Below are 22,782 nucleotides of genomic sequence, written 5' to 3' on the forward strand. Positions count from 1 at the left end.
AATGGGTTATTGTTATACAATATCATGTTACATAGCAGAATATTCTATCATTGCATGTAAGTTTCTCTAGTTAGATACATCCTCCTTGAGGGCAGAAACTATTTCCAGGTACATAATAGGTACTTAATAAAATAAATAAATAGGTACTGGATTTAATTGAATTATCCCCATTTGGCATAGCAGGAAACTGAGGCACAACTCTGTACTCGTTCTGCTTCATAATCCATTATCAACAGTGGAGGAGAGCCCAGCTTGGGTCAAAACAAGGTCTAGACTATGCTGGTGTGCCCTAGATGGATTCAGAAGGGAAAATCAATAATCTAGTAGAGTGATATATCATCTTGACCTCTTTCTTCCCTTCTCTGGTTTTTCTTCTAAGAAGGGGAGATTGCTTTGTGATCAGTCTTGCTCAAAAGAGGTATGATTTCATTGTCCCCCGTCCCTCCAACATAACTTGTCATTGCTGTTGATGAACAATCTCTTTGCTTATTCAGGGTCTTTAGAGTAAGAATTCTTAACATTTTTTGGTGAAGCCTATGAACCTTTCTGAGAAACAAAACAAAACAATTTTTCAGAACATAAACTAAAATGCGTAGGATTGCTCAGATCTAAGGTTATTGAAAATTTAAATATGATTTCTCTTTTATTCAAATTCATTGACTCCAAAATTTACAAGCTTTCCTAGTTTGTCAAGAAGAGGATGAGTTGGGAGAAAGTGAGTCTGAGGAATGTCAATAAAGAAGGAATAATAATCAGAGGCTGAGAAAGGAAAATCTGACCTGGGAGAAAGGTGATCCTATTTTCAGAGCTGCTTCTCTCTCTGCACAGTTCATCATTTCTCCTTTTTTTCATCTCCTTTTAATCATATGTGGTTGAGAGTGTGCAGAGAGAAGCAGTATTCCCCACGGTACAACCCCCAAAGTATTAGTACAACCCTCACAGAAGGAGGCTGGAGAACTGGTTTCTGAAATTTAGCCTAACTCCTTGGCTAACATCATTCTGGGTCCAGGTGGGGAGAGGGGGAGGGGAAAATAGAAAAAGCTATTCCAATGTGCTATTTAAAAGTTTCTTTTTTTAAAGTTTTATCTTATTTGGGCCTTAGAGCAACCTGAGAAGTAGGTGATATTATTATCCGTTTTACAGTTGAGTAAGTTGTAGAGACAGAGGTTATATGACTTGTCCAGGATCACAGGCTAGTAAATATCTGAGGCTGAATTTAAACTCATGTCTTTCTGACTTCAGAATTACAATTATGTCCCCGGATGTCTCCCATAGAGGCAGACTGAAAAGGGCCTAGGATTTGCACAGAGGGATCAATTTTAGAATCCTCACCCAGACATATACTAGCATTGTGAACTGGGGCAACTCACTTGACCAATCTGATTCTCATTTTCTTCATCTATAAAGTAGGTATGATAAGAATGCCTATCTTACAGGGTCTCAAATAAGATAAGAAATGTAAAGGAATTTGCCATCCTTAAACTGCTAACTAGCTGTGTGACCACTGACAAGATCTGAGGTTTCAGTTTCCTCATCTGTGCTCTTGTATTGCCTCATAATTAGGACAGCACCATCTAGTCCAGATGGGGAAATAGGCCCAGAGAGAGGAGTGGATTTGCCTTGAGTCTCTCGCACTGACTCTGTCTCTGTCTCTGCAGAAGGACTTTGGTTTCAGTTCTACAAATTCCCCATCACTCTAGATGAGTAACCCTGGGCAAGTCACCCAAGCTCTGTCTCAACTTTCTCATCTGTAAAATGGGAGTACTATTTTAAAAACACACTCAAGTGTTTTTAGATTCTGAGCTATTAATGTTAGGTTTGGAAGGGACCTTTGAGATCATCTATCCAGGAGTTCTTAAGGTGCGTGTGTGTGTGTGTGTGTGTGTGACACCTGGTGACACCTATGGACACCACCTCAAATGTGCTTGAGTTGTTTTTACGTCACTTCCAACTCTTTGTGATCCAATTTGGAGTTGTTGTTGTTGTTGTTGTTGGTTTTTGACAGAGATACTGGAGCTCTCCAGTTCATTTTATAAACAGGAATGGAGACAAATAGGGTTGAGCATTTGGGATTGGATTTGAACTCAAGAAGTTGAGTCTTTCTGATTCCCAGCCTAGTAGTGCTTTATCTACCTGGCTATCCCCTTCTCAGAAAAAAGTTTCCAATAAGGCTTTTAAAAGCACAAAATAAGATAGAATTATAAGGGAAACCAATTATCAAGAGTTTTTTTTAAATTCAGATTTCCAATTAAGAACCCCTGAATGCCAACCCCTTCATTTTACAGATGAAAAAAAGGCCAAGAGATATAAAGTGACTTGACCAAGATAATCACTTACCAGAGTGAATAGGATCATCCAAATGGGATAACTAGTATAACAGAGTTTTGAAGACTATAAAGTTCTGTAGAGCTACTATGAATTGTAAATATCATCACTCATGGTTCTCTATATATATCAAGCATATTCCTAAAAATATATTTGCAAATCATGTAATTTTAAATGCAGTTGGAAGATTTACTAGAGAAAGGATCCTATCAATGCAACCATTTTCTAAAGGTGAGAATTATTTTCTAGTATTGTTATTGTCCCTTCCCTCCACATGATCTGATATGCAAATTTGATTTTCCAGTAGCCTTTCCTGTCCTCATTAAGACTAGGGGTTGTTTGGGAAAGACTCAGGCTTTGTGGGAACAGGGAATATCAAAGACTGGAAACTATCATCCAGACTCTGCTGCCAAAAATATTAGCCAGGGGATTAGCTAGGGGATCCCAGGGTAATTATCTAACCCTTCTCTGCTTCAATTTTCTCATCTAGTGTGTGAGGACAGAATGGTGTCAAACTCAAATAGAAACTGGTCTGAGATCAATATAGTGATGTAGAAAAGACAACCACAAATTAACATTATCAATGTTGTTTTGTATTTTAAAATTAATTTTGTTAAATATTTCACAATTAGTGTAATCTGGTCTAGGATATGCTCTGGCATTTTGTGGGCTCTTGGGCCTCAAATTTGATATTTCTGGATAGGGCAGTGGACTTGGAGTCAGGAAGACTCAGGGTTATATACTTCCTCTGACTTATCAACTGGGTGACCATGGGCAAGTCATTTTGATTCTCTGCCTCCATCCTCTCATCTCTAACAAATGGCTACAATAATAACCCCAGTGCAGCAGCAGAATTGTTACTCAAATAAGATACTGTATATTGTGATGCTCGGTCTTCAGACTGCTAATGTAAATGCCCATTGCTATTACTAAGGTTTGAAAGAGTTAAAATTTAAAGTATAATATTGTTATTCAATCACATCCAACTCTTTGTGATTCCACTTAGGGTTTTCTTGGCAAAGATACTGCAGTGGTTTGCCATTTCCTTCTCCAGTTCATTTTACAGTTGAGGAAACTGAGGTAAACAGGATTAACTTGAGTCCAGGTCACTCAGGAAGTGTCTGAGGCTGGATTTGAACTCAGGTATTCTTGACTCCAGGTTCAGTGCTCTAGCTTCTCTAAAAGCAAAATACAGTGGTATAAATTATTATGGGCACCTTTAATGTGGACAATTAAGACTTGGAAGAACCCAGTTGGAAATGGATCAGAAGGATAACGCCTTATTTTAGGGCTTTTCCTCACCCACTCTATCTGTTCCTGACTCTGGGATCCTAATAATAATTTCAGGAGAATGGGGAGGGCAGAGGAACAAAAAACTTCAAGCAGGGGATGAACTGGCTTTTCCAAATGAATTTGTAACCATTTTAAAAAAATAAAAAAATCCAGCCTCAAATACTTACTATCTGGGCAAGTCACCCAAACCACTCTACCTCAGTTTCTTCATCTATAAAATGGAGTCAGACTAGAAGACCCCTTTCTGGTCTAAATCTCTAATTCTGATTAATTGACATTAACTTAACCTTTGAAAAGGGTCTTTGTCTTTTCAACAATAAAAAAATCTCAAGAGAGTTTCCTCCTCCACATGAATTCTGAAGTTATTTTGATAAATTTAACATGTGACGGTTTGCAGCCATCTGTTAGGAAGAGAAGAGAGCTGGAGAGCTTTCAAAGCAAGCATCTAAATTCCCCACCTTCCTCCTTCTTCCCCATCCCTCACCCCATTGGAGTGAAGTGAATTAAGTTTCCTAGCACCGGGGCTCAAAATAGCTCACAGAATAGGCCAGAAAACTTGGGCCTGCAAACAGTATGCCACTGCACTCAGCCAATTACATAAATCTAAGGAGGAAAAGCTGAACATAGACCCACCAAAAAAAAAAAGAGAGGCTCTTGATGATATGGTAGAAGGAGGGCTGGATGAAGATGCAACACCTGGGTTCTAGCACCAGTACCGCCTCTGATAAACTGGTCCCCACACAATGTGAGGGCTGCTCTAACTGGGTGGTGTCAAATTCAAATAGAAGCAGGAGGGGCTAAAGATCCCTGAGGGTCATATACTGACCCAGAAAATATTAACTCGAGCCCTAGAAGAAATGATGACCCATCTCAGGCACTTGCAGCTGTTTGACCCTACTCAAGTCATGGAACCTGTTTGCCTCAGTTTCCTCATCTGTAAAACTGAGATAATAACGACACTTACCTCTTTGGGTTGTTATAAGGATCAAATGAGATAAGAATTGTTGCGTACTTAGGCATAGGGTCTGGCAAATATTAAGTGCTGGGGCTATTATTAATTTTGTTAACTATTTTCCAAGGATATTTTATTGGCTTGGGCCTGCTCAGACGGAGGATGGCTTTGTGTTTGACTTCTCTAACCGATCCCTGAGGCTGTCACGTCCAGATGTGAAACTTTAATCATTCCTGTGATTGGATGATACAAAAAAGGAGGGTTTCCCAGTAGTTGTTCCAAGTTCAGCTATTTGGGGATCACTTTCCTCATCTCTGCCAAGACTGACTGTAGTGCTGGCTTGCTTCATTGATCTGACATAATTCATGGATTTGAACATTTAGTACCACGATTTTATTATCAGTGACATAACAAATTTATATAACATGATGAATGCTGCCACTGGAGGAAGGGTCTTGGAGGTGAGATTAGCAGCAGCAATAGTAACAGGCAGTAGGGGAGGCCTTGTGGATCCCACAGCACCCTCAGAGACCACAACAAGAAGGTGTATCTGGGAGGCCAGATAGTCATCCTTGCTGGCCCCAGGGAGGAAACAGTCTGACCTGGTTTCTCCAAGATGCTTGTTCAGATGTTGGCCTTATCATCTGCTCATATTCAAGTAGGTTTGGGACCAGATGGATGAGACAGGCCTGCGTTGGTGGAAGGCATGCTATGGGGGCTGGCCCTAAGCCGGGTGGAAGAAAGGGGAGTGATGGATGACTTGGCCCACCATGGACACACATGACAAGAACTTCAGGAGGTTCATCTTGTTCATAAATTTGCCATCCTGACCCTTCAGATCCAAATTACAGATCCTTTCCATGTCCCCAGTCAGGTTGGGGGCTGGCCTGGGACAGAACTGCACTAATGGGAAGCTGAGAGCTTACCATCAACATACTCTGGCCTGCCCCAGAACCAGGCTTCATCTCATGCACCATTCACCAAGGCTTAGCTGGAGCAAGCATCTTGTCATTTGCCCAGCCTACTGTTGTTTGCCCTTATTGCTCTAAGACTCCACTTACCCTTCCCTGTTATTGGACAGCCAACCCTGCCTCCTTCCCACTCACCCCCAAGTAGAACATAAATTTCTTGGACACCAGAACTCTTTTGATTTTTATATTTGAATCCCCAGAACCTAACATAGTGTCTGGTAGAAGAATAATGCTTTCTTGATTATAAACATAAATACAGGAAATGCATTTCACATGGAAAATGTTTTATTTCCCTCCCCACTCCCCCAAGTCAAACTGACAGGTCAATTTATTTGCAATTTTTTTTAACAGATAAAAATTCCAACATGCTCTGTACATGGTCCATCCACTTCTCTCACCCTCAGCATCTCAGGAGACATTGTCCACAATTGACCACTTCTAGATGGCTCCCACCAAGAAAAACTTGTCCCCATCAGAGACTGGCATGCCCCCTTCAAGCAGCTGGTGTCCAAGGGTGGGCACAGAAGTACAAAAGTGGACTGGCCAGTTGTGGAGGACAAGCAAAAGCTAGGACCAGTCTGGTGGCCTGGGATTGGCAGTCGAGGGAGCAGTGAGGCTGAGAAAGTCAGTTCAAGGTCATATCGCTAGGTGGAATTGGGAGCAAAGTTTCCCCCGTAATACTGAATCAGTTTGGTTCTCTGCCAAACTTAGCAGCAGTAAGGGTTAAACCAGCTTTGATGAGCAGTGCCAGTGACCAGCACCTTTGGATTTATATCCCCCCAACACTGGTGCTTCAATACAGTATCCTAACTTGTCAGAGGTGGAACATGACCTTCTAGATCTGTCTGACCTCCTCATTTTTATAAAGGAGGAAATTGAAACCCAGAGAGATAACTGTCATGTCTGAGGTCTCACAGCAGCCAAGCCCAGGGCTAGGACCCAGGTCCTCTGACTCCTGAGTTCAAAGAGCTCTTCATTAATCCATCCCATCCACACAGAGCTTTAGTTACAAAAGTACCAAGAGGACCTTGTTGTAAGGCAATCACAACTAGAAGGTATGGAATTTGAGGACAAGATCATAGCAAGGTGTTTGTGTTTATATACTTATACATGATGTATTTTAGCAGTCCATTCTCTCCTCATGCTACATAAAATAAAATAAATAAAAACAACACTTGTCACTACTGGCCTGCCAGAAATAAAAGCTCTAGGTTAAACTCCAAGGTAAAGTTATGTGTGCCTCTTTCCCAAAGGGGCAGAGAGGCAAGCCTAGGCCGGCTGGCCACCCCCCCCCCCCAGATCATCCCTATACTCACTTCTGAATGAACCTGGGGTTTGCCCTTACCAAAGTGTTTCAACAACAAAAACAATCAAAAGTCTACCAGGAGGAAGCAGCTAGATGGTAAAGTGGAGAGAGCACAGGCTCTGGAGCCAGGAGGACCTGAGTTCAAATGTGACCTCAGACACTTGATACTTAGTAGCTATGTGACCTCGGGCAAGTCACTTAACCCCATTGCCACACACACACACATACACACACATACACACACACACATCTCCCAGGAGATAGCACCCACAGCTCCTCTGGATTTTTTCTTTAGCACTGAGCTTTACCTTGTAGAGTTAATAAAGGGAAGAACCTATAAGCCATCCCCATTGGTCTGGTTTCACTCCTTCCACTGAGCTCCCCCCAAAACAAAGATAAACTCAGAGCCAGCTGTTGGACAGCTGGATAAATGGGTGAGTCAGCAGAAAAAATAAAGAATTCTGCGGTATTCAATGGGAATACAGAGGCAACTTGTGATGAAGCCCCTCCCCTTTGCCCAAAGGAGCCACAGCCGGTGAGTAAAAGACAAAACAAGATGGAGCATAGCATGCTGGGAATTGTAGTCCATTTGTAGGACCATGTGTTGGCCACAACTGAGCAAACAATGAACTGATCAATAATCATTAAGCGCCTACTATGTGCCAGGCACTGTCCTAAACATGGGAGCAAGACAAGGATGGCAAAGACGGCTGTGGTTCCTTCCACAATGTCTTATTCCTTGGGTTCCAGCTCCACAGTTTGGATCAGAACATGTGCCTGTCACTAGGCACCATGGATAAAAGAGGCCAGGGTTTACTAAGAGGAAGGGTTTACCCATCATTGCAAGTCATTCTCCACTGATTTGGCTAAATGACACCCCCCCCTTCACTGGGAGGGGTGGTACAGTCAGGAGACAAACCAGAAGTGGAGACGAGTTAGGGAGGCCCACAGAACCCCGAGTTAACAGGGTATATATATATTTGAGCTGGGGTCTAAAAGAGCTAGGGAAGAGAGGAGAGCTTTGCTCTTGGGGCTTAGTGGATGAGGTTCTGCTGAGAACCTCAGAAAATGGGGTACTTGGGAGAAGAGGGAAATTCACTCCTAGAGAAGAGTGAGATTAAGTTATAGGAATGAATACATGTGTGAAAGTCAAAAACCAGTTCTGTGAAATTCAATGAAGCCTCTGGGTGAATCATGGCATCTCTGCGTCCACTGGCACATCCACATGAACTGAGAAAAAATTAGGTTTACTGATTCTGGGGCTAAATTCTTTCCTACTTTCATCCACCTTTCCCCATATAGAGCAGCAGAATGATGACTACCCCAAAGCACCAAATAATCCCATGGGAGGTGTAGACTATCCACCAATTATTGGTCAAATGAGGATGGGTGAAGAGGCTGGAGCAATACAAGGGCAGCTAAGGTACTACCCAACCAGAGGAGTAGCCCAATCCTATCTGAGCTTTGAGGACTTCTCATCTTGGAAGCTTCCATCTTCATCCATGCCCCTGTCAAACCTATGAAGGTGCTGAAAATCTGCAAATACAGGGACTTAGGGATGGCTGCGAGGAGTGACAAAGCTGCCCAATGATCTCCTAAAATATCCATTTTCTTGCTGATTCCCTGTCTTGGTGCATGAGGTGCTGCCCTTATCACAGACACATACAAATACAGCAGGAGGTGTAGCCTGGGCGTTCCAGTATTGCCTCTCCTGCCAGATTCTTTTCTTTTGATAGGGAGAGATGCAAGAACAGGTGAGAACAAAGGTAACGAACTACACAGGGATCGCTAGCACAGGTGGGCATGATGAAACGGCCCAAACACCTTAAAATTTTTTTCCCCTTAGCCTTCTAATTCTTGCCAGCAGACTGACCAGCAAGGTGGTGTCTTAGATGCCCATTTTACACTAAATTCCTGTTTCCTCACAGTTCCTTTCCTATCAGTTATTACATAACTTTTAAACCTCCTCTAGGAAAACCAGACAACTCCCCAGGTACCCCCCTAGACCTTCTCCTGGGGCAGAACAATTTCCTGACTGTCTCCACTTGTTGGCACATAAATGTACCCATCATTCCCCACTCTTAAAACATATGCAAGATTCATTTCTAGAATTCTCTCTGGGGCTGTGCTAAAATAAATCTGATCTTGAGGGCATGCATACAGTTCCAAATAGGAAGCAAGCAGGCTGCCTTTTGGGCGACATGGGGGAGGGACTTCTCAAGGATCATGGCCAGCCCCTGAGCTCAGTTCCCCAGCCTCCCCTTGCCTCCCCACTCAGAAAGCTGCACTTATCTGGATTTCCAATAAATAGACTCTTCATCCCGAACCCCCTTGGAGCCAGTGCCTTGAAGTGAAACTTGGGTCCAATAGCAGGGGGAACTTGGACCAGAATTAGGCACCAGGACCCATAGGACTTGGGTTCAGATTGCTATCCCCCTCCCCAAAGTGAATGCAGGGTATTGAGGTCTTCAGCCAGAATCTCTTTTCTAATGTGGTGAGGCGAACACAATGGTTGTGAGTGAAAAACGTAGCCACTGGAAACAGCAGATGCTTGCAAAAAATCAGGCCCCTTAGCAACAGGGGATATATTTCAGGGAGAAGAGGTTGCTCCATTTTCTTTCGTCAGTCTTCTGCCCTTTGCCTTCACTACCAATCCACTCCCATGTTGTCTTCCAACATGATCAGGTGGATGCTTGTCTTTTTTTTTTCCCTCTGCTTTTTACATGTCAAATAAAACCAGGTCATTCTGTAAACAGAATCTTGTGTCCTTGGATCCCTCAAAGTCAATCTTTCTTTAAGGTTTATGTTTGAAATGGGCTTCCACTAAAATAGGAAAAACAAACACACACACACATAGAACCCATTACAGTGAGATACAACAGGAACACGATGCCCTCCCTGTCTGACAGGAACATAACCATCCCAATGACAGTTGGACCCCACTCTGACTCCTCCTATACAGATGACTTTGCCAACAGCCCTTGTCTTCCCAGAAACAAGCTGTTTCCATTTGATTTTTGGAAACCCAGAGAAGATGCTTTTGAAGGAACATAACATCCCTGAGTTCCTGTCTCCTTTCTACCCCAAGGAACCAGTCACTCACTGGCTGATCCAAACAAAGGGGAAATGGGGAAGATGTCAACATCCACCCTAAGCAAGACATAGTGACCTCCGCTTCCCTGAGATACTCAACCCAAGATCTTGGTCTCCATGACTACCATACTCCCACAGGGGAGGGTCCTGTCTCACAGAACCAGGCTCAGAGTTATGGAATTATAGCATCCCCTTCCTTTCTCCCTTTCACCAAAGAAAAGGGGGAGAAGATGGGGACTTAATGAGACTACAAAGTAAAAACATTTTACCAGAAAAAAAGAAAAGGTAGGTAAAAGCATGCTTATTGACTATCCCTTCCCCTCAAGGCAGATAGATAGTGAGAGGGGCTGGATCCCACTCCATGTGGAGGGAGGGCAGAAAATGAAGTACAGGCCTGGGAGCCTTGGGGTGGAGGCAAGAGGAAAGGGAAAATTTTCCTTGAGAAGGAGAATTTCCTTGACTCTGTGATTCAAATCGTGTGTGTGTGTGTTCTAGCTTGTTCTGAAGTTAAATCTTCATCCCACTACCACCCAAGTCTCCAAGTACCTCCAGAAGAACAAGAACAGGGGCAGCCCCTCTCACCTGCGTACTCTTGGGGCAGCATTGGCCTATTAATCACTTTCTGAAAGGCTGCAATCCATTCCCGCTGGTCACCTTCTGTCTCACAGGCAAAGAGGAACTTTCGGTCGGGGGTGACGATGGTGATGCCGTGCTGCCAGTGGTGGCCCTGAGTGGAAGTTGGAAGGCCCTCAAGAACTGTGTAGCTGTTTTCCTTACTGCCGATGAAAACCTCCCCTCTGGCAAAGGCATCCTAGGAGAAGGAAAATTGATCTGTCAACATATATCTATGTATGGCCCATACTCTAGGCAGGAATTAAGGATGCTAAGGATGAATAACACAGTGCCCATTCTCAATACATTCTAAGTATAGTACTAAGTGCCTAATGGAGGATATGGACAATATAAAACATAACATAAATATAAATATGTACAAAGACATTAAATATAAGGTATTTTGGGAGGAAGGGCACTAGTAAGTATGGGGAGAGAGACCAGGAGGTCTGCAGGTGGGACACTAGATAGATTGTGAGGAGGTCCAGAGTCAGGAAGACACAATCTGGCCTCAGCTACTTACTAGTTATGTGTCCTTGGGCAAGTCACTTAACCTCTTTGCCTCAATTTTCTCAAGTGTAAAGTGGAGGTCATAGCTACCTCTCAGGGTTGCTGCAAGCAACAAATAAGTGCTTAGCACAGGGCCTGGCCCATTCTAGGCCCAATAAAAATGCTTATTCCTTTTCCTTTCTGCAGAAGAGCTATTATGTAGTAGGACTTGGGTTTAAATCCAAGTTCTATCAGTTACTACCTGGGTGACTCAATGAACCTCATTGATGCTCATTTTTTTCAAACTGTAAACCAAAGGAGGTTGTATTATACTGGTACTGGGGGGGGGGGGGGGGAGGGTCCCTTCTAACTCCAGATCTATGACCCTAGAAATACCTCCATGTCATAGTGAATAGAATGCACCTATAGTCAGGAAGTTCTGAGTTCAAATCTAACACTCGCTGTGTGACTCTGGGCAGGTCACTTCACCCTATCTGCCTCAGTTTCCTCTTCTTTAAAATGGGCAGGAGAAAGAAATGGCAGCCACTTCAGTAGTTTTGCCAAGAAAACCCCAAGCAGGATTATGAGAAGTTGGATATGCCTGGACAAACTGAACAACAACATAAACCTATACCTGTTCATACACAGTGCTGAGGAGGAGGAGGAGGAGGAATGTTGTCCTCTCAGTCAGGAGACCTGGCTGTGCGACACTGTAACCTTAAGCTTACTCTTTCTCTCTGATATTAAAATGTCCTTCTCAAAAAATAATACTTTCCCTTTCCATTCATCCCCTAAGACTGTGCTGACAATAAAATGAGGTCATGAAAACAAATGGAAGTACTTTGAGAAGCATCAGCATACCCCCATCTCTGCCTCCTGGCTTACCTGACTTCTTATCTCAGTTAAAATCCCACTTTCTCTAAGGAGACTGTCCTGATCCCCCCCCTAACTCTAGTACTTTTATTCTGAATAATCTCCAATTAATCCTGTTATGCTGTTATGTTTTATATATATTTTTAAATTGATATTTTATTCCAGTCACATGTTATGAAAGTTTTTCATATATATATATATATCATTTGCATATATTTCTTTGCAGGTTGTCTCTCCCATTAGGCAGGGGTGCCGTTTGTCTTTCTTTGTGTCTCCAGGGCTTAAGGGAAGGGGCATTATGATACATAGCTATATCAAGTCAGGAAGACATGATTAAAATCCTGCCTCTGACCCTTTGTGAGCCTGGACAGGTTATTCACCTCCTCCTCTCCCCTAGTGGCCACTTAGTTCTTTAGACCAATGACATCTTAGGTCTTTGTACAAATACCACACTGCATCTTCTCCATACTAATAATCAATAAATCACTGATAACAACAAAATCTCACATTTTGATAGCATTTTAAAGAATCTACAAAGCACTTTTTTAAAATGGTTGCTACTCAGTAGTGCAGATATTAAGTCTGTTTTACAGATAGGAAAGGAAAAATCAAGATAAGATGACCTGTCCAGGGTCACTCATTTCAATTTGTAAAATAAGAGGATTGGATAAAATGAACTCTAAGGTCCCTCCCAGCTCTAACATTCTTTTTTTTAAATTTAATTTTGTTTTATTTTTTCAATTAAATGCATTCATTCTTTTGTAAGTTTTTGAGTTCTACATTTTTCTCTCTCCTTTTCTTCCTCCCTTCTCCATGGCAGCAAGTAATCTGATATAGGTTTTATATCTAACATTCTTTAAAAATCTTTAATTTATCATTATTAAAATTAATAAGCATTTATTTTTCTCCCTCCTACTAGTTAGCTCTAACATTCTAAGACCCCATATTCCAATCTTGCCTCTTCTACCCATTCACTACCTATGTGACTGAACCTCTCTGGGTTTTATGAAAAAATAAGGAGTTTGGATTAAATGGTCTTTGAGGGTCCCAATACAGTTTCACAGTTTTGATCCTATGAAAGGACCTTGATATTCCCTAAATGGCCATTACATTCCAAAGTTGTTACATAAAGACCTGGGACTACTTTTCTCCTGAGAAGTAAAGATGAAGAAGTTGCCATCCTATTCTAAAAACTTCAAAGGCTGGAATTGCAGAGTTGATCATTGTCTTTTTTTTTTTGGTCACTTGCTAATTGAGATTTTCAGGCTACTGTTCAAATTAGAGAAACCTGGAATTCAGTTCTCTCCTGGATGTTTCCACAGGTGTATGGGGGTAGAGGGGAAAGAAGGGAGGCCCTACCTGACAGGACTGTAGAAGTCACAAGCAATTTGCATGAGCTATACCAACTTTGGAACAGGGAAGGAGAAGCATCACCCTTGATGGTTATGGGAATAGGAGATGTTCTCTGAAATAGTCTGGTCTCTCCTGTTCCCCACCGTTCTCAATGCTTATAATGAGAGTTTTCTATAACTTATGGACAATAGGATTCCTGTTCAGGGAATGGAAAAGGGAGGAACAAATACCCTTCTATGTTGAAGAGAATGCTATGAAGTTTGTAAAGTATGTATGTACCTTGAGACCAGAGACTCTTTTGTTCAATGAGCATTTGTATTCTAGGTGACTGGTACAATGCCTGGCCTAATATACTTGCTTGATTATTTTATAATTAGCAACTCATCTCCCAGGGTGGTTGTGAGGATGAAATAAGTTAATATTTGTAAAGGGCTTAGCACAGTGTCTAGCATATAGAGGCACTATGTAAGTGCTGTTATTTTTACTTTTGTGTATTTTATACTATTATTATTATTGTATGTATCGTGCATTTCCTTATTTGTGAAATCAATATTCCCCCAGTAGAACAAAAGCTCTTTGACAGCAGGAACCAGGGGCAGCTAGATAGTGAAGTAAAGTATGTAGAGCACTGACCCTAGAGTAAGGAAGACCTGAGTTCAATCTTGACCTCAGGGCAAGTTACTTAACTCCAATTGTCTAACCAAAAAAAGTTATAAACTACTCATAATGGTATCTGACTCTATCTTTCTCTTTAGTTCTGGGTACCTATGTGTAGGCACAGAATAAATGCTTATTGAATTGAATTGGTTTGGCTTCATAACTCCTCCCCATCCTAGGGATGATCCTAGAGTCCAGAGACCAGATAGTGAAGGTTATGGAATCTGGAGTTGAAGGGGTCCATACTGCATTCTGTTGTAGAGCAGTGGCTAGCTGGTCACAGAGAAAAATGGTTCTTCCAGGGAAAACTAGCTTTTCTCTCCAACTAGAGAGAGCCAGAACAGGAAAAAAATCTGGAGGTAAAATTGTTGATGAGAAGAAGGCTATGGATCAGTATAATTCCCATCCCAGTGGATGATGGGAATTACTTCAAAACACTCTTTGTTCTCCCATCTTTACTTTACCTGTCTCTGAGCCTTAGTTTCCTCTTCTGTAAAATGAAAATAATAAAAACATCTACCATATAGGATAGTCAGAATGATCAAATCAGATGAGATAAGGTACATGAATTGCTTTGGGAACACATATCAGCTATCGTTTTGATGACCTTAGGAGGGGGTAAGGATTAGAAAAACCATAAAACCTAGTCTGGGCTCACTGAAGAGAGTAGCACACTTATGTAATCCTAGCTCATTTGCATAAGACTCTCCTTTACAGTGATGGAAACCCATCACTTAATGTTCTACATCCGAGGGGAGGGGTAGAGTTGGTCTGAACTTGAGGCAGTTTCAACCATGAAGAAATTCCCAGAAGTCTCTAGTATAGTAAGTTGGGCACTTGGAACATATTGGTGATGCCCACTTCTCTACATACTGTCTTCTTCCCAGAGTTTTCCTCTCCCTTCAGAAACCTTTCCTTGAAGAGAATTCCTGCTCTCTTGAAGCTAGAAGCCAGACACCAAGATTTCTCTTCTCTCATCTCTCAAGATCTTGCCAACTCTGCCCCTCAGGCAGGTGTTAAAGCACCAAGTAATCAATTTCCATCAATTAGGAGAATCTTGGGCAAGACGGCTTTGAGTTAGGTTATATTTGTGCTGCCCTGAAGTATCTCAAGGTTTCACATAGTACCTAAGACACAGAAAAATCACAGGGGTTGGAGGGACATGGGGTTGAAGAAGGGAAGGAATACAATATATTGCACTTATTTTGGGGAAAAGAAGGGGAGAAAGACATTTCACCTCCATTTGGGTGGGTATAAATGAGAGAGTAAGACATATATTGTCCCCATTTTTTGGAAGAAAGTAGGGAGTAAGACATCACCCAGTTTTTGACATCACCCAATTTTTAAGGGTAAGGGAAGACGACATGTATTGCTCTCATTTTGGACCTCTATATGGTCTTCATTTTGTTCTACCACAGTAACAGTTGGAGGCCAACAAGTCATGCTTCTAGAAATCCTTGGTTTCAAAGCAAACACAGCACAATCCCTGCCCTTACCAGAGGGTCTTTGAAATACATGAGCCGCCTGTCATCCATGGTGAACCAGCGTTTCTTGAAGCCTTCAGTTTGCTAAAGAAACAGAAAAATGATTAAAAGCATTGGCCTCAGAGTCAGGAAAACTGCATTCTAGTTCCAGCTATTCTATTAACTTATATTGTGACTGTGGGCAAGTCACTTCCCCTTCTCAGGTCATAGTTTCCTCGGGTGTAAAAAGACAGCCTAAGTTAAGGCTAGATGATTGCTAAGGTTCCCTCTGGCTCAGAGATTTTATGAATCTATGATTCTAAGATATAGGTACTTTCTCCCCCAGCTCAGTTCATTATTAATTACATTGCCAAGAAATTTCAGTCTTTAGCAGCCAAATTATTTCCCAAGTTTTCTAGTCCTGGCTAGTATGAGAAATACTGAAACTCACAGCTGAAAGGGAACCAAGGAGCCATCTGGACCAGTCCTTACCTGGACAGAAGTCCTCTTGGCAACACACTTGACAAATAGTTAAGCAATAATTTGAAGACTTCTAGGAGGGAGATTACTAACCACTGAGAAAGTCCATTTTACTCTTCTATAGTTCTAATTATTAGATATCAGAATGGATAGAATAACAGGCCTAATTGTCTTCAGATACTAGTTGTGTGACTCTGAGCAAGTCACTTAACCCTTCTTGCCTCAGTTTACTCACCTTAAAATGAGCTAGAGAAGGGAATGGCAAACCAATCCAGTATCTTTGTCAAGAAAACCCCAAATTGGGTCAGGAAGAGTTGAGTACTTCTGAAAAACCACTGAACAACAACTTAAAACTGTTAGATCCCTCAAGGTCTTCAGGTTTGGGACACTATCATATCAGCAACATGTACCTCAGGAAGACAGCGAGACATCTTTATTGTTTGTCAAGGGTTAACATGCCTTGGTTCTAGTTTCTATCCTTCCACCACCAAACCTTGAGTCCAGTCATTCATAAAAGAAAAAGTGGTCCCAGTTTGGGCCTCCAAAGAGGAAAGACCAAAGAAGAAACTAGAGACTCTAGGTTGAATTTGTTTAGATTAGGAAAGGAAATAAGTATGCATTATCAGGGGCTAGCCAGGCTACATGCTTTACAAATATTATTTTTTTTTTGATTTTTGCAAGGAAAACGGGGTTAAGTGGCTTGCCCAAGGCCACACAGCTAGGTAATTATTAAGTGTCTGAGACTGGATTTGAACCCAGGTACTCCTGACTCCAGGGCCGGTGCTTTATCCACTACACCACCTAGCCACCCCTTACAAATATTATTTCAACGATTCTCACAACAGTCTTGGGAGGTAGCTGCTATTACGATCTCTGTTTACAGATGAGGAAAAGCTGAGACAGAGGTTAGCAACTTGCTCCCGGTCACCCAGCAGTTAAATGTCTGAGTTTGGATTTGAACTCAGGTCTTCCTAGTAACCAGATCCAACCCTCTATTCACTGTCTGCCTCTGATCTTGTCATCACATTTGGCCAAGCAAAAAAGGAATGAAAGTATCTGTCCTTTGTGGAAGAAATAATTAGTAGTATATCCCACCTTTGGTCCTGTTTTCTCCATGTAGCCTTCCTTCAGGTAGTTTCTGGACAGCTTTGGAACAAGCTAGAGCCGACAAAATAAAGAAGAGAATTCAACATAAGGAAGACCCAAGAGACAGACCCACCTGATCTTTGGTATTCTTCCTGCTGACCTCCCAACTAATGCTAGGAGGCTGGGCTTCTGAAATCCCTTGATTTCCCTTGACTCAAGGGTGTCTGTGTGTTGCTATTGTAGACTTGGTGGATGGGGTTGGGTTTTTTTGCAGGTGAAGGTGTGGGGAGTAGTGAGAAATGAAGGGAAGGACTGCTTTTTAAAGATGTGAACAACTGTCCTTTTTAATTTAATTTTTTAGTTTTTACAAGGCATTGGGGTTAAGCGATTTGCCCAAGATCACAGCTAGGTAATTATTAAATAACTGTCCTTTTTAAATAAACCACTAGGGTTCCATATCTGGCCATAGAGGCTCAAGAGATAGGTCAAATGCCATAGATTGAGGTACTGCTAACTTATAGGTTTTTGGGGGATGGGGATTCAAAGACCAGAATGCTTTCTATAAGTTGTGGTTTCCCATAAGCTGTGGTACATGGAAGAGGCCACCTAGTAACAGGACGGGGGGACATGGACACCTGATCAGAAGGGAGTTTTGATGCTTGGCCAGGGAATCTTCACTCAGGTCCACAGACTCCCAAGAGGTTCATGGAAAGATTTCCAGGATTGGAAATAAATCAATCTTTATTTTTTACCTCCAATTGACATTGAGCATTTCATTAAATTATGAATGTAGGTACCTCTGACTCTGTTACCAATAGAAATTATAGACATTTTTATATCATATTACAGATATGATAGATAACTTGAAATAGTTTTTGGTCATCACTACTTTGAAATTACTCCAGTTATACCTACAGTAGCTAAACAGCATGTGGTTGGCCTTTTCCTGTCTACACATTGTATCTCAGTATGACTGGTTTCCTTGGTAATACTTTGAATTATATTTTATACATTTCAAAACATTATTCTGAGAAGGGGTCAATAGACTTCACTAGTGCCATGACACAAAAGAAGGAAAGAATTTTTAAATTTTACCTTTCTAAATATAACAGAAAGCTTCTAGAATTAGTTGAAACCTTTGATATGGATGCTGCTGTCCCTGAAAAGAACACTGAAAGACAAGTGGTTGCCAAGAATCTTAGCAGTTCAAGGGAGTAGGTTCACCTTGGGGGAGACCAGTCTTTTGTTGCAGTATTTCCTCATTCTCACAGTTATCTGATCCCAACAAAATGGTTTTCTAAGCATCTCAGATTTCCCATCCTGATTGTTCTGCCTCAAATGTTCTTAATGAGGAGCAAGAAAACAGATTGTTGATTCTTTTAGTTAAGGTCTTTCTCTTTCAGATTGCTTTTCATCTAGGGTATTTACCTGGCATACACTTAATTTATTTTTTTAGGTTTTTTTGCAAGGCAAATGGGGTTAAGTGGCTTGCCCAAGGCCACACAGCTAGGTAATTATTAAGTGTCTGAGACCGGATTTGAACCCAGGTACTCCTGACTTCAGGGCCGGTGCTCTATCCACTGCCACCTAGCGCCCCCATATACTTAATTATTTACAGGTTGTTTCTCCCATTAAATGTAAGCTTCTTGAGGACAGGGACTGTTTTCATCTTCATCTGGCATCCTTAATACTTAGCAAGATGGCTAACACAGACTAGATAGAATTGGAGGGTAGTAGCCCAAGTCATGAACATTTTTGGATATCTCAGGCAGAGTGGGAAATTTAAGCCTATGGTCATAAGATGTAGCCAAAATAATTATTACTCAGTGACTAAATGTGGAACTTGGTGACCACTGACAAGAGGAATAGTGTCTAGCTCTAAACTTTTAGGGTTTCAACTGCATATTGGGTCATAATATAATCTGATCTGCTCACTTTCTCTTCTGATTTTGACTTGAATTTTTGATATACTCTATCCAGCTAATTTCTTTTTTTCTGACTTTTGAACTTTCTCTTCATTTTTTAGCCTCATTAAAAAAAAATGTGGATAAACTTAGTGGTCTGATTTGGCCCCCCCCCTTTTAAAATACATTTGTTTCACAGAACAATTTTTCTTCTCATTCCAAGATAGCTGTCTGCTTCCTGCAGAACTCTGCCATTATTTGATTCAAAAAGTGTTTATTGATAACTCCATTAGGTGCTGTGAACTAGATCTCTGATTTCATTGAGATAGGGAATTCCTGTAGGATGGAATTAGAAGGGGGGTAGATAGGGAGAAGGGGTACAAAGACAAAAATCAAACAGTCCCTGCTGTCAAGGAACTAAATTTCATGGGGAGGGGCAACAGGTATAAGTAAATACAAAATATTTAGAGAGTTGTTGGGGATTGTGGTCAGGAAAAGAGGTGGCATCTGAACTGTATTCAGTTTGGATTTAGGGATTCTACATTTCTCTAGCCTTCTGGTTGGTTCCCTCTGGTTCAAGGCTCTTTCACACTTTAATCCATCAACTGACAAAGTGATTTTTCCTAAAGGGCAGATCTGAACACTACTCAAGTTCCCTATTGATTGTAGAAACATAAAATCCTCTGTGAGGCATTTAAAGTCTTGTATATTCTGGCCCCTTCCAAGATTAATAAATGCTTGACTGACTACAATGCGGAGGTGAGGAAGGAGGGCACTCTAGTCCTGGGAAATAGTCTGTACATGGGCATGGAGATAGAAGTAAGTTTTGAGCTGACTTATGGGACTGATTCTCTTTCTCACTATTTTTTAGGTTTTTGCAAGGCAATGGGGTTAAGTGGCTTGCCCAAGGCCACACAGCTAGGTAATTATTAAGTGTCTGAGGCCAGATTTGAACTCAGGTACTCCAGACTCCAGGGTCATCGCTCTATCCGCTGCGCCACCTAGCTGCCCTCTTCTCACTCTTTTGCTTCCTCCCTCCTTTCCTACCTCCTTTTGGCTTTTGGAGACAAGCTCACTCAGTTTTCCTTCTGTTTCACTGTTTGTTTTCCTTTGGTGATTCCTCATTTCCACTCCCACACTCATTCCTTAAGACAGATGTTCAGTCCCTTTCTTTCTCCTTTTCCTCTCGATACACTCACTTGGGAATTTCATTTTCTTCTAGGACTTCAGGTACCATCTCTTTGAAAACTTCCCACTTGAGCCAATCCCAGGTCAAACTCTCTCACCAGGGCATCTCTACTTGGATGTCCTGTTGGTGCCTCAAGATGCAAATTGAAATTTTCCCTCCTCTCAAACCTACTTGTCCTTATGACTTCACTATTTCTATTTCCCAAATGGTCTCCTAGGTTCAAAATCTTTTGGTATCTTTAATTCTTTTGCCCCTCCCCTTTCTATCACTTTATCTTGTCTTGTCCTTCTACTTCTAAAATCAACTCCTGAATTGGTCCCTCCTCTCTATATCCTTACTGCTCACTGTGTTTGATCAGAAGAGACACCAAACAATCTGGGGAGCTTCCAAGCTAATTTCATTAGATTACAGAAAAAACATTTTTTGGAATAAATGGGGCAACCCCCCCCCCCCATGAAGGGTAGGGACATATGCACTTCTGCCGTGTTTGAGGATAAAGGCATGTATTTGATTATTTTTCAGAGACCTGGGATATCCCCAAGATGAATTACCTGACAGACTCAAGAGGATAGACTATTGTAACAGTCCATGGTCTGTAAAACTGAGCAGACAGACTAGAGCAGAGAAGAGCAGAGCAGAGCCAATTTGTTTTCTAGGGCCAGGGAGTGGTGGTGGTGGTGGTGAAGGCTATATCTATATAGTCTTGTCCTGTTCTACCCACTCTCCTACCTTCTTACCCCCTTCTACCCACTTCCCTCAAGGACCTGACATTAGCTGTCTTAAGGTAGAAGACCATGGGAAATTCAAAAGTTTGCTTAATTAATCAAAGGAAAGATCCTGAGAGTGGACTTTTCCCAGATCAGGACATAGTAGCAACCAAGGACTGACAAATTTCCTGAAGAAACACATGACAAAAGCAAGGGTGTGTTCATGCATATGGTTCATAAAGGTGATTTATGGGCAATCTTCATGAGCTCTACACCTGTGTAATGGAATATAGATTTAAATTTCTAGGCAGTGTAATTCTTAGTAATAATCTTGGAAATATCAACTTTAGGAGTTACTTTATGGGTAACCCCAAATTCAAAAGTCAGAGTGTTAGATGTTGTATAGAAATAAAGTGATTTCAAGCATATCACATCTATTCTGGATCTCAGTTTCCACATTTATAAACTGAGGGGATTTATAGCCTTAAAAGGACCTTAGAATCTTCTACTTCAATTCTCAGACTCCCCTTCCCCATTTCTAAATTCTTTCAATGGGAGTTCTTAACCTTGAGTTCATGGTCCCCTAAGGGATCCTTCAAGAGATTTCAAGGGGGGGGTCACATAATCCCTGAACAGAATTCTACCCTAGAGAAAGATCCACATGACCCTTGCAGCTGAAGGATGAAAGCCACACCATACAAAATGTTCAATTTCTTCTAGGTCTTAAAAGCCCAACTTAAATGCTACCAGTTCCATAAAGGGAGTTCTGAGATCTGGACCTTGCCATTCCCTGATATTTTAGTGAATTATTGGGATGGGGGTCTGATATAAAATGATGTTAGTGTTTAACTTCTTTCTAGGGATGTTTAAACTGACTATAAGTCTCTCTTTTGAAAAGAAACTCACTGGGCTAAGAAGTAGTGTAGTGAGTGGATAGTGGAATAGGTAGATACAAAAGAAACAAACAGTAGTCAATAGCTATAGAAATCTACTGTTTGATGAATTCAAAGATGAGCTTCTGGGATAAGAACTCACTATTTGACAAGGGAAAACTGGAAAACAGCATGGCAGAAACTAGCAAAAACTACATCAACATCTCATACCCTATCAAGATAAGGTCTTAATGGGTCCAGAATTTAGACATAAAGAGTGATGCCATAAACCAAACAGGAGAACAAGGAAGAGTCAAATCTATGGAGAAGGGAGGAGTTTATGACCAAATAAAGATAGAGAATATTATAAATTACAGAATAGATAATTTTGACTGCATTAAATTGAAAAGTTTTTGCACAAATAAAACCAATGTAACCATGATCAGAAGAAATGTGGAAAACTGGGAAGAAATTTTTACAGCTTCTGTTTCTAATAAAAGATTCATTTCTAAAATATATAGAGATGTGAGACAAATTTATAAGAATACAAATCATTCTCCAATTGATAAATGATCAAAGGATGTGAACACAGTTTTCAGATGAAGAAATTAAAGCAATCTATAGTCATGCAAATTCCTCTAAATAATTATTAATTAGAGAAATAAAATTAAAACAACTCTGAGGTACCACCTCTCACCTATCAAATGGGCTAAAATATAAAAAATGAAAATGATCAGTATTGGAGAGGATGTTGGAAAACTGGGACACTGATGCATTGTTGGTGGACTTATGAACTGATCCGACCATTCTGGAGAGCAATTTGGAACTATGCCCAAAGGCAATAAAATTGTGCATACCCTGTGAACCCTGTGAATACTAGGTCTGTATCCCAAAGAGATCATAAAAAAGGGGAAAGGACCCATATGCATAAAATATTTATAGTAGCTCTTTTTGTAGTGCCAAAGAATTGGAAATTGAAGGGACACCCATTAATTAGGGAACTACAAGTTGTAGGATATGAATGTGATGGAGTACTATTGTTTTATAAGAAATGAGAGGCTGAGGGGTGGCTAGGTGGTGCAGTAGATAAAGCACTGGCCCTGGAGTCAGGAATACCTGGGTTCAAATCCCGTCTCAGACACTTAATAATTACCTAG

The 22,782-nt window shown here is 41.2% G+C and overlaps 1 protein-coding gene and 1 long non-coding RNA gene across 4 annotated transcripts in view; one reads left to right on the top strand and one right to left on the bottom strand.

Moving 5' to 3' along the window:
* Positions 1-1,532: 1,532 nt before the first annotated feature.
* Positions 1,533-6,744, top strand: LOC141501811 (uncharacterized). Of its 2 annotated transcripts, XR_012472312.1 has the most exons (4): positions 1,533-1,860; positions 2,286-2,556; positions 5,233-5,369; positions 5,893-6,744. It is a non-coding gene; the product is annotated as an uncharacterized LOC141501811 (long non-coding RNA). The 2 variants fall into 2 exon arrangements; XR_012472311.1 differs by having other exon boundaries at positions 1,533-2,556.
* The window catches only part of ADAP1 (ArfGAP with dual PH domains 1), a 169,561-nt gene continuing 152,493 nt past the window's right edge, over positions 5,715-22,782 (bottom strand). For both annotated transcript variants that reach the window (XM_074206129.1, XM_074206130.1), the window contains exons 8-11: positions 16,963-17,025; positions 15,421-15,492; positions 10,523-10,751; positions 5,715-9,670 (exon numbers count right to left, since the gene is read on the bottom strand). In XM_074206129.1, the coding sequence (XP_074062230.1) occupies positions 9,642-9,670; positions 10,523-10,751; positions 15,421-15,492; positions 16,963-17,025 (393 nt within the window). In that variant the 3' untranslated portion in view covers positions 5,715-9,641. The remainder of the gene's footprint in view (positions 9,671-10,522; positions 10,752-15,420; positions 15,493-16,962; positions 17,026-22,782) is intronic.

Source organism: Macrotis lagotis, chromosome X (genome assembly GCF_037893015.1).
Source record: "Macrotis lagotis isolate mMagLag1 chromosome X, bilby.v1.9.chrom.fasta, whole genome shotgun sequence".
Lineage (NCBI taxonomy): Eukaryota > Metazoa > Chordata > Mammalia > Peramelemorphia > Peramelidae > Macrotis > Macrotis lagotis.